The sequence below is a fragment of the Leptinotarsa decemlineata genome, unplaced genomic scaffold (assembly GCF_025532065.1).
Source record: "Leptinotarsa decemlineata unplaced genomic scaffold, Ldec_3_MD MMD2_tig00005002_RagTag_RagTag, whole genome shotgun sequence".
Lineage (NCBI taxonomy): Eukaryota > Metazoa > Arthropoda > Insecta > Coleoptera > Chrysomelidae > Leptinotarsa > Leptinotarsa decemlineata.
In genome coordinates this window covers 673,662-693,938 of record NW_027412614.1, presented here as the reverse complement: position 1 = coordinate 693,938, position 20,277 = coordinate 673,662, and the positions used below count along the sequence as shown (strand labels likewise).

Genomic DNA, 20,277 nt, shown 5'->3' with positions numbered 1-20,277 from the left:
GAGCGCAACGCGAAATGAATTTTCGTCTGCTCCTGAACGTCGAGTATATCGGCGTTCAGGCTACAGTCCGCCGTTTGGACTTATGTCCTCCAAAACGGTTTGGGTTTGGAGGACGGGAGGGGTGCTCGTAGTCCAGCCGGGTGCGCTGGACGTCACCTTCCCATGCTCCATTCACCTCGGTATGGGCGGAGGCGTGCACAGCTACACCGACCCCGCCGGTTACCTCGGTCACCGTTTCTTCACGTCGAGACGGCCGGCAGGCCTCCCAGACCTGAGTCCCAGGAATTTCGGGACTCAGCTTCTGTCTGAGCTCGACGGAAGGCTGGTTCGTTGCTTCGACTAGCTCGTTGAATGCCTCGATTTGTTTGAACAACCTCGTCCGCCATGAAGGCATCCCCAAGGCCCAGCTGCCTTCAGGATGCCCCCTGGCATTCCACCTCCCCCTAGCACTTCCGCTAGGGCCTCAGTTGCACCTTCACGAGAGATGTAAGGCGCTCCTGTGCACCAAACATCTCCTTCCCAGGAACCACTAAGGGTTTGGGCCTGGGGGCGTCGCGACGCCTGGCGTCGGACGACCTGTCCTGCTCCTCCGTTTCTACGTTTTACGCCCGCCGGCGACCCGTCGAATTCACATCCCACGTCGGAGTACCCATCTCCCAGGTACTCGTCCCTGAAGATGTCCTCTTCACTTACGAAACCCTCCTGATCTCGGGAAGCCTTTCCGCGTTTAACGCCCGCCGGCGATTCCTCTTCATTTCCGAAATACTCAGTATTTCGGAAAACATTTCTGCGTTTAACGCCCGCCGGCCATCCAGATTTGAGTCCTCTTGACCAAATCTCAGCTCTATTTTTGCGTTTAACGCCCGCCGGCGATTCCTCCCTGAAGAGTCCCACGTTGCACTCGAAACGTTCCTCGTCTCGAGTGTGTCGGCTGCTCCTGCATGAACTCTTGTCTGAGGTCGACAATGGCCTTGTAAATTCGAAATTGGTCAGTGGTACAGGATGGCTGTACACCCTGTACATGTTCACTTTAGGTGTCTCTACATATGTAGCTAACACCTCTCGTTGCCTGAAAATCTCTACGTTTTCAGACAGAATTGTCTTTGGAGGGATTCCATTCTCCATCTGTTTCATCGCCACCGATCTTGGTATAGCGGGATTTCGTGTTGACTTTAGCATAGCGCGGAGCCCTAACTGGGGCGCGCTTTGTGCTTTTGAAGTTTTTCCCTCATTGGGAAGCTTCTCGGAAAACATCTCCTGATGTTCCCTTGCTACATTTTCCTCCTGGAAAATGCTATTCCGCTGGTTCTCCGGAGTTTTAAATTCCCTAATTCGATTTAACACAAATTGAATGTCCGAATTTTTGCTGCGGTTTGAGGACTGAGTCCTTCGAGAAGTTTCGTTCTTTCTAACTAAACGACTTGCAATGGAGCCGAAAGTGCCACGGTTTTGTCGCTCTGCGACCACGGAAGGGGAATCTGTGTTCGCGAATTCTCTCAGTTCTAAAAAGAACTACAAAATGTCGATGAATCCTTTGAAATATCCACGAAGAATATCCAACAATCAAATCGTAATAATCTCTTTCAAATGTTAGCCAAGGAATATCTCAATCGCCAGTAGAATATCGCAAGTATAGAAGTCTTTTCAAATCTCAATATTACGTGTTCTCAATCTGAAAAGTATCTGAACGAATAATGCAAAACTCTGCATATTTATATGTTTGTGGACGAGCTCCAATCGGCCAATCATATCTCTCAAAAAGTCACATCCACTTCGATCGACTAAAAAAATCAATAATCACGCCATGCCCACCAGCCAATCAAAAGCCGGCTAGCCGGTGACCTGATTTTGCCCTGGGACGAGACCGTTGCGAACAAACAACTGCCTAACGGAAAGTTTAACGGAAATTTGCGATTTTCCAACTTTTTCCCCGAAAAATTTCAACTTCATATTCGAATAGAATTCAACAATCCGAAACGAAATTACTGATGAAATTTTCTCGATATCTCTATTCCTTCTGGCTGTAAAATGCATTTGAAAGTACAAAGTGCGAGATTTGGTCGAAGCTATCGAAAACCGATTCCTCCGATACTTCTAATTCCAAATCCGACAAAAATCTAAATAAAATCTGAACCAGTCACGCTACAGAAATCGTTCTGGTATCAAACGAAAGCTAATTAAAAGTTCTATCGATGTCTTTCAGAAGAAGATTTCCCTATCTAGCTAAGTGAAAACGGCATTTCCCTGAAACTGACCGTTTTCGCCTAATATAAAATTAACGAATGCTATTCATCTTGTAAAAGATTTCCTAACACTCAGGAGATGATATTTCAATGCTGAGTAACCTATACTGAGCTGAAAATATCATAAAAAACATAATTTCTATTTTTCCAAGTTTTCCTCAGAGTGTGCGGAGCTTGCACTGAGGCTCGGGAAACAAAGCAAACAGTTTTGTTTCACGACACTTAGAATTATTTTTCTACTGATTTCATTCGCGTTTAAACAGTTTAATATTGGTTTTATTTTTCCGATTTTTGTTGTAATGTCTTAAAGTAATAATTATTTTACTAATAAGACAGTTTTTCTATCTTTTTATATTTCGATTCTTTGGGTATTGACGACACCCCCCTGCCCTAAGATGTTGCACGGCTATTCGAGTTCAAGTGCCTGAGAAGCAATTTCTTTTTCTCTTTATTTTTTTCAAATAACATATTTACAAATTCATTGATATACAATTGGTACAATTGGTGATATAATATTTACAATGTAAAGGCGTTTATGCTACGGAACTAAATCCGGATACCTCGGATCTAGATGATCCTGGCCCGGTCTCGGAGGAGGCGCTAGCCGCAAGTCATTCATATGTATCGTGCGATCTTGACCGTCACGGTTCACAATATACGTATTAACCCCCAATTTCCGGATCACCCGAGAAGGGACTGACCAGGTCTGGCCGAAAATTTTCCGGATTAATTCCGAATTTCGGCAAAGCACCCAGTCTCCTGGCCGGAAATTCGCCTTTGGCTGCTGGTCGCGATTCGAAAAAATTCTTTCTCTGTAACGCTCGGCCATCTGATTGGCTCTTTCGATCCTAGCCTGCCGATTCTGGTTGTTAGTCCTTCGTGAGCGCTGCGCAGGAGTAGCCCATTCTCCGGGCTTGGGAATTTCATATCCCAGCAGCAGTTCACTAGGGGGCATTTCCGTAGACGCATTCACCCGTGTTCGTAAGTGAAACACTATTACCGGTATATGTCGCTCCCACTCAGCTTCCGGTTTATCTATGAGGGAGGCGCGGAGCATCTTCTTGATCTCCTGCACCCGCCTCTCCACCGGATTGGCTTGCTGGTGGTGCGACGGACTCATCCTGGACACAATATTGTGGGATTCGCAGAATCGTTCCCACGTCGCTCCTAAGTACATCGCCGCGCCGTCAGTTATTATGATTTCAGGGAAACCCCACCTGTAAAAAACCTCTTCCAATAAAAATTTCGTCACCACTCCTGCTTGGACGCTCTTATAGGCCTTAGCCTCAAGCCATTTGGGAAAGCAGTCCACCGCGACGATAAGGTACTTGTTCCCACTCTCCCCCGCTGGGTAAGGCCCGAGAACGTCGACAGACACCATTTGCCATGGCCTTGTCGGTTCAAGCGGCCTTTGTCCTGCTGGGAGTTGTGGTTTCGACGCTTTAGTGGTAGCGCAGGTCAGACATGTTTTTATATATTCCTGCGCTTGCTTCCTCATGTTGGACCAGTAAAAATGACGACTCATTTGATTAATGATCTCATCAAGACCTGGATGTCCGCCTTCGTCGTGGTACTTGCGGATTATTAGGTTCCAGCAGCGTCTGGGGACTAGCAAACGCTTGCAGTTCCCTTCTGGACCTACATAATATAATAAATCCCCGTCCATTTGGAAGTCGTTCATTATTCGCTGTTCATATTCGTTCGGTTCTGGATTTTCTCGCGCTCTCTCGATGCGCATCCTGAACCGACAAACTCCCTCGCTTGACTTCTGTTCTTCGACTATCTGGTCGAATAAGGTTCTCATTTCAAGTAACGTTTCAACCCCGTGATATAGTGACACCATATCACAGGTGTTGAATATTTCTGCGACCTCATCGATCAGGCACAGAACTATGTCTTCCTCGCTCTGGTCCTCTACTTGTCGTTCCTGGTGAGGGAAAAACATCCTCTCTGACTCCTTCTCCAAATCAGCCTTCGTTTCCACATCCTCGGGATTTCGGGAGAGAAAATCTGGAAGTTGATTCAGCTTCCCTGGCACATGTACGATTTCGAAGTCGTACTCCTGCAGTAACAGCGCCCATCTAGTCAACTTGTCTCTTTCGTCCTTCATACGACCGAGCCAAGTCAACGCCGAACTATCTGTTAATAGGGTGAACTTGCCTGCAGGTAGTGCCGATATTTCTTAATCGCCCATACTACGGCCAGGCACTCAATCTCGTTGATGTGATAGCGCCTCTCAGTCTCGTTCAGCTTCGCGCTGCTATACGCTATCACATCACGCTCTTCCAGTGTTTCCCCCCGTTGGGGAAACACTATACCTAAACACAATACCTATCTGACTAGCGTCCGTCTGCAAAAATTAGGGTTTCGCAGGAACAGGCCTAGCCAGATGTAGCGGTTGCGATACTGCGTGCTTAATCCGTTGGAAGTTTCCTCGGCTTTCGCGTTCCATTTAAATTTGCGTTTTTTGTCAAAAAGATCGGTTAACGGGGCCGCCATTTTCGCAAAATGTGGAATGAACTCCCGTAACCATCCTGCATTTCCTAAAAATCCCCTCATCTGCTTAACCGAGGTCGGTGTTGCAAAATTCCTTACATTTAGAATGTGAGTCTCCTGCGGGAAGTTCCCTTTCTCGGACACGACTCTCCCCAAGTAGTTCAAGGTTGATGACCCGAACATACATTTCCCTGGGGAAAGCCATAATCCATGTGTCCTCAAACGTTCTAATATTAGCTTTAGATGGTCACAGTGTGCCCTGACATTATTGGAATAAACAATAATGTCGTCAAGGTACACTTTGCAGAACTTGTCTACGTATCCGGCTAGCACTTCAGACATGAGCTTTTGGAAAACGGCCGGCCCGTTTTTAAGTCCGAAACTTAGGACCTTGAATTCGTACACCGAACCGTCAGGGCCCCCGAAGGCGGTGTACTTTCTGGAATCCTTTTCCAACGGAGCCAGCCAAAATCCGTTTCGCAAGTCCAAAGTGCTAAATATATTAGCCTTGCCCATCTCTCTCACTGTCTCCTGGATGGGAGGCAAATGTGGTGCCTCCGAGACTATCAGTTTATTAATTTGACGGTAGTCTCCGCAAAAGCATAGCTTACCGCCTTTCTTGGGTACTAAAACTACCGGGGAGCAATAAGGGGAGGTACTCCTAGTAATCACCCCAGCTTCCAGTAGTTTCTGGATCTCCTCAAGGACGATCTGTTTACGCTCCTCAGACATCTTGGCATAACGCATTTGCCTAAACGGCTTCTCCTCTTTAACTGTAATCTTGTGGAGAATAGCCTTTGTCTCAGGTTGGCGTATCGTCTCCTCAAAAACGTCCTTGAACGTTTCCAATACCGGTAGAATTTCCGACTTTGTGCTTTGTCGAATTGTGAGTCATCTAGGCTCAGAGGCGCGATGTCTCTCCCGGGCCTTCTGAGGGTTTCCCCTTCAAAAAATATCGACAACCGAGGAGCTTGTCCAAAATAAATGGTATTCCTAGCTAAGTCTAAACTGGCTTGTTGACCTTTCAAGAAAGGCATACCTAGTATAACCTTTTCTTGCAAGTCCTTAAGGACAGTGAACTTTAGCTGGAATACCCTCTCTTCTATATACACTTCTATCATAATCTGACCCAAACTCCTAGTGATGTTCTCAGAACAACCCATAAGGACTATTCCTGAGTTTGGGAGATTTTTTAGGCTCTTGTGGGACACTACATCTGCCCGCACAAAATTACTGGACGCCCCTGTGTCTATTAATCCTGTTACAGCTTTGTCATTAATGACAACGGGGATCCTAGGGAGGGATCGACCGAACCCTTTTGGCTCTTCGTCGAGTGGGGAAAGTACTTCAGAAAAGCTATTTATACAAGGGGGAGAAAAATCTAAATTTTTTAGATTATTCTGGCGATTAATTAAGTTGCACAGGCCATCGCCACTTGGCACTGCGCAACTTCCTAGTTTTCCTGACTAGCTTCTTCTAGGACATTATTGACAGTTCTCCTAGGTGGAGACCTGTCTCTGTTTTGAAACCGCTGGTTTCCATTCCTCTCTGAGGACCCTGCGGATGGAGGCTGCTGTTGCCTGTTTTCATTTCCCCTGTTATAGGGAGGGACATACCTCGCATTGTTCTGCGGGTTCGGATTATTTAGTATCGGCCCTCGATGCTGATTCGGGACTTGAACATTCGCTACTTTGCTGGTTGTCGGCGCTTTTGAGAGCTTAATATCCTCCTCAATGGCCGACGCATCCTGAAGCAGTTGTTCTAGTTTGTCCGGGACTCGCCCCTGAAAAAGCATCGAATCTCCGGAGATATCAACTGAACAATGATGTGCATGGCTGCTTGTTCATCCATTCTCGAAAACAGCCGTTTCGCCAGGCCGATCTTCTGGATTATAAAAACATCCGTTTTTATATTCCGGGTTTGTCCCTCTCCATAAAATTTAGCCGTCAGCTTAGCTAACAGCTCAGGGCTATCAAACTTTTGATTAAACCTATTAATCAAAATAGGCCAAGTTATTTGGCTCTCCTTGTAAACGGCTGCCCACTTGGCAGCATCTGAGTCCAATTGACCGCAGAAAATCTACCCATTCTTCTTGTGAGATTTTTGCTTTCCTCAGCTCGTTTTCCACCCTATTCACGAACCGTTTCGGGTCCTCATTTTCCAGGCCTCGAAACCTTGGAAGATTCTGTCTATCCAGACGGTTTCCATTTTGATTAGCCGAATGTCCTTGGCCCATTGCCACTGATAGAACATCAGCTAATTTACTTATCGCCTGATCAACAATTTTTAACTGTTGACCATCCTCTATAACCTTTTCTGGGCGCCATCGAGTTTGTATTGTGCCTGAACTCGAAAAAGGCATATCCTCACTGAAATTCACATTTTTCTTTATCTCTTTTTGTGAATTTCTCACATTGGGGAACGATTCCACTTCACTCCTTACTATGAATGAGTTTCCAAAAGCGTCCCTGAGTGTTACCTCGTCTTCCATAGCCATTGCTAAGAATGGGTTTGTAGAGGTATTTATGTGTCCGTCCATTTCCAAAACTGGATTTATTGCTGAATTTGGCTGGGATTCCAGTTGTGAATTCATGGCCCCACGTTGGCCAGCGCCATGTTGTCGACTCGGCGTACTGGAAAAATGAATTTCGTCGTTCATTTTTCGGTTTTGTTTCCGACGATGCCCGGCCAGGGAAGTGAGTGTACTCGTCGCCGCCGAAATCTCCACAAGAGACCAGAGCCGGGAAGTCCCCTTGACTCCCGGATGATCTTGTTTTCCCAGTGTAACCGAATTACACGAGAGAAAGTAGTTGGTTTCTTTAAAATTCAAAATCGAATTAATTATTTTTAGTTCCCTAAAAATCTATCTAATTCTAAACACAAAAACTCGCGGGGGTACGGTGAGACACCACGTTGGCCGCTGGGACCGGTCTCAGAGTTTCCCTAACGATCCCTATCTACGAGAGACTCACACCGCGAAGTGACCTGCCTACAATTCCTAACTCCGAAGATGCGAATAGTCCCCGGGGACTCAGGGCTTTTAAGCCGCCGAGCGTCAATGCAATGAGAGTCTTCTCGTGAAGACTCTCGTAGACGGCTCGGGTAGGCGTACCTCTGTCTGTATTCACTGTGGTCGCAGTCAATACGGCGACAGAGGCCTCTTCCTTTGAATCCCACGTCGAATCCCGGAGTCCAGGCAGGTACCACTGTGAATGCACACAAAAGTTAGTGAAATTGTCTGTTTGCTTACCAGCTTAAGTCCACAGCACACAGCACACGAATTCACTCGGAACTAGAAAGTCGAATCTACAGCCAATACCCAAGTATCCTTTCCGCTATCTGAATCGGGTTTTTGCAAACACACCGCCGTCTATTTGTTTTCACAAACAACTCCTAGGTTATCCCACTGGATAACGAACTCCAAACTATTAGTCTAACCAGACTAGTCCGAATTCTATTCGAGTTGAGAACTCTTTCTCAACGCAGGAAGTTGGAAATGTAGCCGCTACTAATTTGTAGTGCATAATTTAACACACTTCGGATGTACAGTGAAAAACTAACAATCGTTTTACAATGGTTGAAAAGCAGAACTTAAATGCAGAATGAAACAGTCAAAAGATGCTCGGATGATGCAGCTAGGCGAGTCATCGAACAGTGTCCGAAAAATCCATTTCGCGTTTCTTAAATATAAAATCGCGAAAGAGTTTCTCGCGCGTGGTTGGCTGGCGTCAACTCCGCCTACCTCGCCGCTAGAGCGCAACGCGAAATGAATTTTCATCTGCTCCTGAACGTCGAGTATATCGGCGTTCAGGCTACCGTCCACCGTTTGGACTTTGTCCTCCAAAACGGTTTGGGTTTGGAGGACGAGTGGGGTGCTCGTAGTCCAGCCGGGTGCGCTGGACGTCACTTCCCCATGCTCCATTCACCTCGGTATAGGCGGAGGCGTGCCTAGCTACAGCGACCCCGCCGGTTACCTCGGTCACCGTTTCACCACGTCGAGACGACCGGCAGGCCTCCCAGACCTGAGCTCCAGGGATTTCGGGACTCAGCTTCTGTCTGAGCTCGACGGGAGGCTGGTTCGTTGCGTCGACTAGCTCATTGTAGGCTTCTATCTGTGTGAGCAACCTCGCCCGCCATGAAGGCATCCCCAAGGCCCAGCTGCCTTCAGGATGCCCTCCTGGAATTCCACCTCCCCCTAGCACTTCCGCTAGGGCCTCAGTTGCACCTTCACGAGAGATGTAAGGCGCTCCTGTGCGCCGAACATCTCCCTCCCAGGAACCGCTAAGGGTTCTGACCTGGGGGCGTCGCGACGCCTGGCGTCGGACGACCTGTCCTGCTGCTCCGTTTCCGCGTTTTACGCCCGCCGGCGACCCGTCGAAGACACATCCCGCGTCGGAGTACCCATCTCCCAGGTACTCGTCCCTGATGATATCCTCTTCGCTTCCGAAACACCCTGTGTTCTGGACAGCCTTTCTGCGTTTAACGCCCGCCGGCGATTCCTCTTCATTCACGAAATACTCTGCATTTCCGGAATCATTTCTGCGTTTAACGCCCGCCGGCGACTCCTCTTCATCCCCGAAATACTCCGTATTTCGGAAAACGTTTCTGCGTTTTACGCCCGCCGGCGATTCCTCTCTGAAGATTCCCCCGTTGGACTCGAAACGTTCCTCGTCTCGAGTGTGTCGGCTGCTCCTGCATGAACTCGTAGCTGAAGTCGACAATGGCCTTGTAAATTCGAAATTCATCAGTGGTACAGGATGGCTGTACACCCTGTACATGTTCACTTTAGGTGTCTCTACATATGTAGCTAACACCTCTTGTTGTCTGAAATTATTGTGATTTTCAGACAGAATTGTCCTTTCTAGAGGGATTCTATCCTCCATCTTTTTCATCGCCACCGATCTTGGTATAGCGGGATTTCTTGCTGCTTTCATCATTGCGCGGAGCCCTAACTGGGGCGCGCTTTGTGTCTGCGAAGTTTTTCCCTTATTGAGACGCTTCTCGGAAAACATCTCCTGATGTTCCCTAGCAAAAGTTTCGTTGTCCATCCTCCTCGTGTTTGGGGTATTTAATGCCCTAAACCGATTTAAAACAATTTGACTGCACGATAATTTATCGCGATTTGAGGACTGAGTCCTTTGAGACATTTCGTTTTCTCTAACTAATCGACTTGCAATGGAGCCGAAAGTGCCACGGTTTTGTCGCTCTGCGACCACGGAAGAGGTACTAGTGTCCTCATTGACAGATGTGTTTCAGACATCCTCAGACTAGATGTCTCAGCTGGAGTTCTTGGAATACTGCGTCCCGCGAACACAGATTCCATGGGGATTTCTCGTTGCTCTGTAGAAGTCGCACAAGGGCGACTAAAATTGTCTGAATTAGGAATATCTTGGTCGAAGGGGTTGACCACGCGATTTTGCACTGTCGTATCCCTTGCAAGTTGCGCTCGCGCTTGTTGTGCCCTAGTCTGCATTTCGTGTTTCAAAAATCCCTACAAAGACTCTGACTTGGAGATAGGCAGAGGGGAGGATTCACAGAAAGCTAAGACTTTAAGTTCACTCTTGGTTCGCGAAACTAATTTCCTAACCAAGACCTACAGAGTGAACTGAGCTAATAAGTAAGGATCACGAAGCCTAACTGGTGAACCGCACCCTAGGATGAGGGCCGTCCGCAGGAAATGTGGAAAAAAGGTTTCGAAGTCCTGGAAGGTCCCAACGGTAACGTTGAGTCGACAGCCCAGATGCTAGTCTAATGATGGCTTGACTCCCCCGAGTTTAATCTCTAAACACCTCGATCGTTTAACACCGCTAGGTGATCGGGTGGAATGAGACCGGGCAACTTTAGTGGAGACCTACTCTTCCTTCGTAGGATTTTGGACAGCTTCCCCTGGCGTGCCGTAAGGAACCGCAACTCTGAAACGAAAAAAAATTCCGCCAGCAATCCGCCCTGACCTGAGTCCACTTGACTCCGGGAAGCCGCTACTCCTAGTCTGCTCCAGCCAAGTCCAACACTGCGACTGTAGAAAAATCCTCCTGCAAATCCCTATCCGAAAATTATCTCTATTGAGTCCTAAGAAGGACTAGAGATCGAATTCTTTTGAAGTCTCTATCAAATCGGTAAAATCCTTCAAGAAAATCCTCGACGTCCAATTGACTTTCCTGGTACTCCCGAACTAAGTCCAATTGACTTTCTGGTCCAATACTCAAGTGTCTCTATTCAGTTCTGAAATGAACCATAGACTGCGAATTCATTTATTTGAAAACCTCCTGAAAACCGGAAAAGTATTTCTCTATTTGGATCTGAAAAGATCCAGAGAAATTATACAAATTCTATTTGATCCTGTCACCTGAAAATCGGAAAAAATATTATCGAATTCCCTTAGTTCTAAAAAGAACTAGAAAAACCAACGAATTCTCTTAGTTCTAAAAAGAACTACAAAATCTCGATGAATCCTTTGAAATATCCACGAAGAATATCCAACAATCCAATCGTAGTAATCGCTTTCAAATGCTAGCCAAGGAATATCTCAATCGCCAGTAAAATCTCGTAAAGTAGAAGTCTTTCCAAATATCGATATTACGTATTCTCAATCTGAAAAGTATCTGAACGAAGAATGTAAAACTCTGCATATTTATATGTTTGTGGACGAGCTCCAATCGGCCAATCATATCTCTCAAAAAGTCACATCCACTTCGATCGACTAAAAAATCAATAATCACGCCATGCCCACTAGCCAATCAAAAGCCGGGCCGGTGACCTGATTTTGCCCGGGGGCGAAACCGTTGCGAACAAACAACTGCCTAACGGAAAGTTTAACGGAAATTTGCGATTTTCCAACTTTTTCCCCGAAAAATTTCAACTTCATATTCGAATAGTATTCAACAATCCGAAACGAAATTACTGATGAAATTTTTTCGATATCTCTATTCCTTATGGCTGTAAACTGCATTTGAAAGTACAAAGTGCGAGATTTGGTCGAAGCTATCGAGACTTGATTCCTCCGATACTTCTAATTCCAAATCCGACAAAAATCTAAATAAAATCTGAACCAGTCACGCTACAGAAATCGTTCTGGTATCAAACGAAAGCTAATTAAAAGTTCTATCGATGTCTTTCAGAAGAAGATTTCCCTATCTAGCTAAGTGAAAACGGCATTTCCCTGAAACTGACCGTTTTCGCCTAATATAAAATTAACGAATGCTATTCATCTTGCAAAAGATTTCCTGACACTCAGGAGATGATATTTCAATGCTAAGTAACCGTACTGAGCTGAAAATATCATAAAAACATAATTTCCATTTTTCCAAGTTTTCCTCAGAGTGTGCGGAGCTTGCACTGAGGCTCGGGAAACAAAGCAAATAGTTTTGTTTCACGACAACTTAGAATTATTTTTCTACTGATTTCATTCGCGTTTAAACAGTTTAATATTGGTTTTATTTTTCCGATTTTTGTTGTAATGTCTTAAAGTAATTATTCTTTTACTAATAAGACAGTTTTTCTATCTTTTCATATTTCGATTCCTTGGGTATTGACGACATGCGGGTGCATTTGTTGCTGAAATGCTTGTTGTCCAGTGTGTGAATAATGAGAATTAGTAGATGTGGAAGGTCTGCTGCCAAACTGCTGGTGCATTTGTTGCTGGAATGGAAGGTGGGCTAATCTTTCACGATTAATAAGATCCTGAATTTGTCCTTGCAAAATAATAACACTTCTCAGAGGAAGTTCTCGTAGTTGTCCTGAAATATGTTTTGCAAAGGCATCATATTGATCATCGGGTTAATTCTCACTTTTGTTGACTATTTCTTTCAGGGACTCTATTGCTTTATCAACGCCAGAACCAGATGTAAGATTTCTAAAACTCTTATTGCGTTTTGGAGCTTGGGATGTGATTGATGGTTCACTACGTTTCAAAGACTGAGGTATAGATGGTGTTGGTGACTTTGGTGGGATGGTTTCTTCGGCGTCAGTTCCGGCAGTTTCGTGGTCCTGGAATAGAAAAATGTGCTTGTGAATGAATATATAGAAAAACCAGAAATTCCAGTTCTATTATATGTGGAATCATCCTTAAAATTATAAGAATGTAATTTCTGGACGCCCTGTACATTTAAATGTTTTTATTGAAAACTGTACTGAAACAATGGTAGTGATTTTGTATTGTTTTTTACAGGTACCTTCAACAGAAAAAGAATGGAAAGTTATTGAGTCAGGGTTTTCTACACAGTGAATGATGATGCAGTATGGTTTGATGCAAAATGTGGTTGGACATCAAAGTGAATGGCAAAACTATATTATTGAAGTTTTATTGATAAAAACATTCAAAAATACCGAAAGAGTTGAAATTTGCTCGTTTTACTTTCTAAACGGGAATAGAGAACCGATGCTTTTATATAAGTTTTTAGTCAGGGTCAAAGGGATTCCACATATGTATAAGTATCGTAAAACAATAAGAAATCTGTACAGTTATTGGTTAGATGCAGAAAATGGTTTCGCCAGGAGTAAGAATCATTTCAGTAGATGCAATTTACATCACATTTATGAAGATCTAGATGGGGATCCAAGAAAAACATAAATAAAATTTTTATACACATTTGCCGATAAATAAGACATAACTATAATATATATTATTCATTTCAGTCATTTAAATTATTTATCTAGTTCTAGTTGGAGTGTCAGCAGCAACAATACTTTGCACCAATTGCAATGAAGAGTGAAAATTGAATTGAGATACTCTACTACACAGATGCAACAAAAAAAAAACGGAAAATCGACGAAAACGATTATCAAGTTCCGGAAAATATCGTTTGAATATATATTCTCCTAGATAAGTGGTGAAATTTTTTTTCTTGCAACCAAATCTTGGGATGTTATTTCGGACTTCCACATTCTCTCAACGGATTGTGTATTGGCACCTAATATATATAATATATATATATATATATATATATATATATATATTGTTATACAATATATCCTGGTATAATAGTGATTTGTGATTTATTTTGAAGTGAATTGTTTTAATTAATTTTTTATATTAATAAATGGGTTCTGAATTTACTTGTTATATTTTTTATTATTATTATATGTTTACTAAAATTTTGATAACCTGTACTTTAGGTGATACCCTATCCTAAAGGAAACTTCCTACCTTGTCTAGCTCAGCTCAGTCGGATTTAAACAGCATGCAGCGCCCTCTCTCTCCACAGGTAGAGTTCATGGACAGGTCTTTGATGTTTATCAAAATTTATTGTGCCAAATGAAATTTCAAAATGCTAAATAAATATAATGTAAAATTTGAAAAAAAAAAACAGCATTGATATTAATCACCTTATCGCTACCTAGAATCTGCGAAACATAACTTAATCTAAAATGAGTACAGATTACCACTCTATGGTAATGTTTGTTCTATGATTTCTAACCTTTATCATAGAATGACAGTTTTCTGTTTGTGAATAAACAGTGAATGACTGGAAAGTGACAAATATTGATTTATCGACAAAAACAATTTTCACAATGTTATGATTTGTAAATTAATGTTCGAAATGGTGAAATTATATTCTTCATATTCAATATCACATATATATTTCATATTATTATCCTCAATATCACATTCATCACTTTCATTCATCCTTCCCATATATAGTATTTTCTTGTTAAACTCATCCTGATCTTTATTCACAAATTCTATCCATTTCCCATCTAATTCAATATTTAATTTCTCATAATCAATTTTAGCTTTTAATTTTTCAAGTTGATCTGTACCAATAATTATGTCAAATTCCATCTGTTTGACAATTAATAGTTACAAGTTTATGTTCTCATTCTGAATATCCACTTTTATATCAATGGATTGATTTGTTTCTGTTAATTCCTTCCCATTTACTCCCACTAATGTGGTTTTTGGCATTCTTAGAATTTTATTTTGTAATTCTATATTTTCTAGTAAATTTTCTTTAATCAAAGATGCTTCTGAACCTGTATCTATTAGTATATCAATTTCTTTATTCCCAATTTTCCCTTTTAAAATTATTAGTCCTAACATTTGTTCCTCATTAAAATTATCCAGTTTTATGAATTCTATAGGGTGTTCGTAGTTGTGTGTTGCTTGCTCATTCCTTGGTCTTATGCTAAATTTTGTTCGTTTGGATTAAAATTTGGTCTTTCTTGGCTCTGCTCATTATTGCTTGCTCTTTCCTCACTGTTAGACCTTCTTTGATAATTTACCCTTTTTTCTCTTTCATTTCCCGGTAAAGAATTTCTTCTAAAGTGTCCTCTTTCATTTTGATTATAATGTCTATCTCTATTATTATTTCCTTGATTATTGTAGTTTCTATTGTTATTAGCCCATCTATTTTCCCTATTATTATTATTATTGTATTCATAATTTCTATTATTATTATTTCTTTGAGGGTAGTTATTATAATTTCTGTTATTAAAGTTTGCATTATTATTTATTGGTCTATTATTTTGTTGTGGGAATCTTCTTTGAGAATTATTATTATTATATCTGTTATTATTAGTTCTATTATTAAAATTTTGGTTATTATTGTTCTGATTATTATATCGATTTGTATTGTTATTCCTATATGCCAATGTTCTTTCTAGTCTGAGCAAATATTCACAAAGCCTATCCATAGTTTTAATTTCATACATATTAATTATTTCAAATATATCTTGCCTGAAATGTCTGCTTATATTTCCTACTATTTCTTCTTCTCTCATGCTTGGTTTTGAATATTGTGCACTGGCATATAATTGAATGGCATAATTATTGAAATTTAGACTTCTATTTTCATTTCCAAATTTCCAAATTGTAATTTATCCTTAATTTTAAGTTGAGCATTTTCCCCCAATCTTGTTTTAAGAACAAATTTTCAAAATCTTGCACTGTGTTAATATTATTTTCTTGGCTGTTGAACCAAATAGATGGTTGATTTACTAAATATTGTCTTATTACGTCCTTTATTTCATCTGTATTCATTAGATTAGATATTTTATTTTTTATTATCTTTACAAAAGTTATTGGGTGTAATTTTTGTATGTTTCCATCAAATTTATTATTTTCCTGAACACTTGAACATGTATTAATGTATCTTGTCTCTATTCTTGCCTTTTGATTATTTTCTTCTATGTTTTTAATTTTATTTTCTATAGTAATAATTTTATTTTTATTTTGTTCATTATTTTCCATAATTATTTCATTTGAATATATTTTATGGCTTTCTATTTTTTCATTTACCTTATTGATTTTTCCCATCATTTCCTGATTATTTGTGTTTAATTCTTTCCTAACTTCTTGTATTTTTTTTCTGTTGTTGAAAATTGAATTGTTAATATCTATAATGTCTTGTTTCGTATTATTGTAAAACTCCATATTTTGTTGCTCTATTTTCTTCTCAAATTCCTTATATAAATTCACCATTTCCTGTTTGTTAGAATCTAGTTTCATCTGTACCTTCTCTTCCAGCCTGTCAATACTCTGTTTCATTTCATCTTTCACACTATCTATGTTCTGTTTCATATCATCTTTTACTCCATCAATGTTCTGTTTCATATCATCTTTCACTCCATCAATGTTCTGTTTCATTTCATCTTTCATACTAACCATAAATTGCATTAACATCTTCATTTTGTTATCCAAATTCATTTCTTCTTGCATACTACTTTCACCTTGGTCTCCACTCTGTCTCACTTCTTCTTCTTCACTCACTCCTGTTTTCTTTCCGTCTCTCAAATCCATTCTCTCTCATTTACAAAACTTTTCCTCTCACTCTGTTTTCGGCTTTTCCAAATGTGCCCTACGTTGTTGGCGACAATTATTATACAATATATCCTGGTATAATAGTGATTTGTGATTTATTTTGAAGTGAATTGTTTTAATTAATTTTTTATATTAATAAATGGGTTCTGAATTTACTTGTTATATTTTTTATTATTATATGTTTACTAAAATTTTGACAACCTGTACTTTAGGTGATACCCTATCCTAAAGGAAACTTCCTACTTTGTCTAGCTCAGCTCAGTCGGATTTAAACAGCATGCAGCGCCCTCTCTCTCCACAGGTAGAGTTCTTGGAAAGGTCTTTGATGTTTATCAAAATTTATTGTGCCAAATAAAATTTCAAAATGCTAAATAAATATAATGTAAAATTTGAAAAAAAAAAACAGCATTGATATTAATCACCTTATCACTACCTAGAATCTGCGAAACATAACTTAATCTAAAATGAGTACAGATTACCACTCTATGGTAATGTTTGTTCTATGATTTCTAACCTTTATCATAGAATGACAGTTTTCTGTTTGTGAATAAACAGTGAATGACTGGAAAGTGACAAATATTGATTTATCGACAAAAACAATTTTCACAATGTTATGATTTGTAAATTAATGTTCGAAATGGTGAAATAATGTTTATTGAGTTTGTGATCACTGAATGATGAAAAAGTCTCTCCTGCCTCCTTATATCAGCAACATGTTTTGGAATGGTATATAGGTTTTATTTTACCTTAATATGATCTAGAAGCTGTGACTGGTCTAGTTGGAATTTCTAAAACTGGATATCCTGGTAAGTTTCAATTAGCTGCTTGTTCACACTAATTATCATTACTGGATTTTTATTTATTTTTAAATATTTTCACCTACTATTTTCAAATTAAATTCAATTTTCAAAAACTTAGCAAAATTTCAACGTGCTTCCACTTCCAGTGTTCTTCATCGACTCTCTTCGCTTCCCCAATCAATAAACTCCTCATTTCCTTGGCAACCAATTGTCGAAAATTCTAGATCATGTCAACTTGTTATAATTTGTAACTTTTTGGCACTTTATACAAACTAACCTTAGTTTATTCACCATTTGGATAAACATACTTAATCTAATATCTAATATTAACAATTTTGATTGTCTTATGACAGTTCACATTTTCAATTTTACAATATTTATTTTTGAAATCAGGAATTTGCACATTTTATGAACTCTTTCCATTAACAATAACTTAGTAGGTTCGTCAACATTTTTACTACATGGTTTTATCATATACTGAGTGTTGTTTTCAGTTACCCTTTGATGTACTTACTACATATTGATTTAGATAATTTTGAATGAATTTGTAATGTTATTTTGTTTGCTGATATTGATCTAAATGGTTTATTAATTTGTTTTTGTGTTTCAGGCAATATATATGAAGGGTGATTGATCATTTTCAATCATGGATTGTGACATTTGAGCTTCAGTGGAAACAAACTGATTGAGGAAAGATTATTTGTTGTTAATATATGTGCGTAACCATTATACTGAAAACAAACGATAAGAAATTTCTACTTAAGGTAAGGTATCTAATCTGTACTTCAAATGAACAACTTATGAGCTAATTAGGTTTTGTCAAAATTCCAATGAACAATACTTATATCATAACAATATATATATATATATATATATATATATATATATATATATATATATATATATATATATATATTGTTATGATATAAGTATTGTTCATTGGAATTTTGACAAAACCTAATTAGCTCATAAGTTGTTCATTTGAAGTACAGATTAGATACCTTACCTTAAGTAGAAATTTCTTATCGTTTGTTTTCAGTATAATGGTTACGCACATATATTAACAACAAATAATCTTTCCTCAATCAGTTTGTTTCCACTGAAGCTCAAATGTCACAATCCATGATTGAAAATGATCAATCACCCTTCATATATATTGCCTGAAACACAAAAACAAATTAATAAACCATTTAGATCAATATCAGCAAACAAAATAACATTACAAATTCATTCAAAATTATCTAAATCAATATGTAGTAAGTACATCAAAGGGTAACTGAAAACAACACTCAGTATATGATAAAACCATGTAGTAAAAATGTTGACGAACCTACTAAGTTATTGTTAATGGAAAGAGTTCATAAAATGTGCAAATTCCTGATTTCAAAAATAAATATTGTAAAATTGAAAATGTGAACTGTCATAAGACAATCAAAATTGTTAATATTAGATATTAGATTAAGTATGTTTATCCAAATGGTGAATAAACTAAGGTTAGTTTGTATAAAGTGCCAAAAAGTTACAAATTATAACAAGTTGACATGATCTAGAATTTTCGACAATTGGTTGCCAAGGAAATGAGGAGTTTATTGATTGGGGAAGCGAAGAGAGTTGATGAAGAACACTGGAAGTGGAAGCACGTTGAAATTTTGCTAAGTTTTTGAAAATTGAATTTAATTTGAAAATAGTAGGTGAAAATATTTAAAAATAAATAAAAATCCAGTAATGATAATTAGTGTGAACAAGCAGCTAATTGAAACTTACCAGGATATCCAGTTTTAGAAATTCCAACTAGACCAGTCACAGCTTCTAGATCATATTAAGGTAAAATAAAACCTATATACCATTCCAAAACATGTTGCTGATATAAGGAGGCAGGAGAGACTTTTTCATCATTCAGTGATCACAAACTCAATAAACATTATTTCACCATTTCGAACATTAATTTACAAATCATAACATTGTGAAAATTGTTTTTGTCGATAAATCAATATTTGTCACTTTCCAGTCATTCACTGTTTATTCACAAACAGAAAACTGTCATTCTATGATAAAGGCTAGAAATCATAGAACAAACATTACCATAGAGTGGTAATCTGTACTCATTTTAGATTAAGTTATGTTTCGCAGATTCTAGGTAGTGATAAGGTGATTAATATCAATGCTGTTTTTTTTTTCAAATTTTACATTATATTTATTTAGCATTTTGAAATTTTATTTGGCACAATAAATTTTGATAAACATCAAAGACCTTTCCAAGAACTCTACCTGTGGAGAGAGAGGGCGCTGCATGCTGTTTAAATCCGACTGAGCTGAGCTAGACAAAGTAGGAAGTTTCCTTTAGGATAGGGTATCACCTAAAGTACAGGTTGTCAAAATTTTAGTAAACATATAATAATAAAAAATATAACAAGTAAATTCAGAACCCATTTATTAATATAAAAAATTAATTAAAACAATTCACTTCAAAATAAATCACAAATCACTATTATACCAGGATATATTGTATAATAATTGTCGCCAACAACGTAGGGCACATTTGGAAAAGCCGAAAACAGAGTGAGAGGAAAAGTTTTGTAAATGAGAGAGAATGGATTTGAGAGACGGAAAGAAAACAGGAGTGAGTGAAGAAGAAGAAGTGAGACAGAGTGGAGACCAAGGTGAAAGTAGTATGCAAGAAGAAATGAATTTGGATAACAAAATGAAGATGTTAATGCAATTTATGGTTAGTATGAAAGATGAAATGAAACAGAACATTGATGGAGTGAAAGATGATATGAAACAGAACATTGATGGAGTAAAAGATGATATGAAACAGAACATAGATAGTGTGAAAGATGAAATGAAACAGAGTATTGACAGGCTGGAAGAGAAGGTACAGATGAAACTAGATTCTAACAAACAGGAAATGGTGAATTTATATAAGGAATTTGAGAAGAAAATAGAGCAACAAAAAGCTTTCGCTTCTAATGGGAAGCTT

At 39.4% G+C, this 20,277-nt stretch overlaps 1 protein-coding gene across 1 annotated transcript; it reads right to left on the bottom strand.

Annotated features, from left to right (window-relative positions):
- Positions 1-8,096: 8,096 nt before the first annotated feature.
- Positions 8,097-17,947, bottom strand: LOC141484203 (uncharacterized). The gene is made up of 3 exons (XM_074179287.1): positions 17,244-17,947; positions 12,527-12,725; positions 8,097-12,475 (listed from the first exon to the last, which is right to left on the bottom strand). Exon 3 carries the CDS (start codon positions 9,884-9,886, stop codon positions 8,552-8,554), a length of 1,335 nt encoding a protein of 444 aa, XP_074035388.1. The 5' UTR covers positions 9,887-12,475; positions 12,527-12,725; positions 17,244-17,947; the 3' UTR covers positions 8,097-8,551.
- Positions 17,948-20,277: the final 2,330 nt, after the last annotated feature.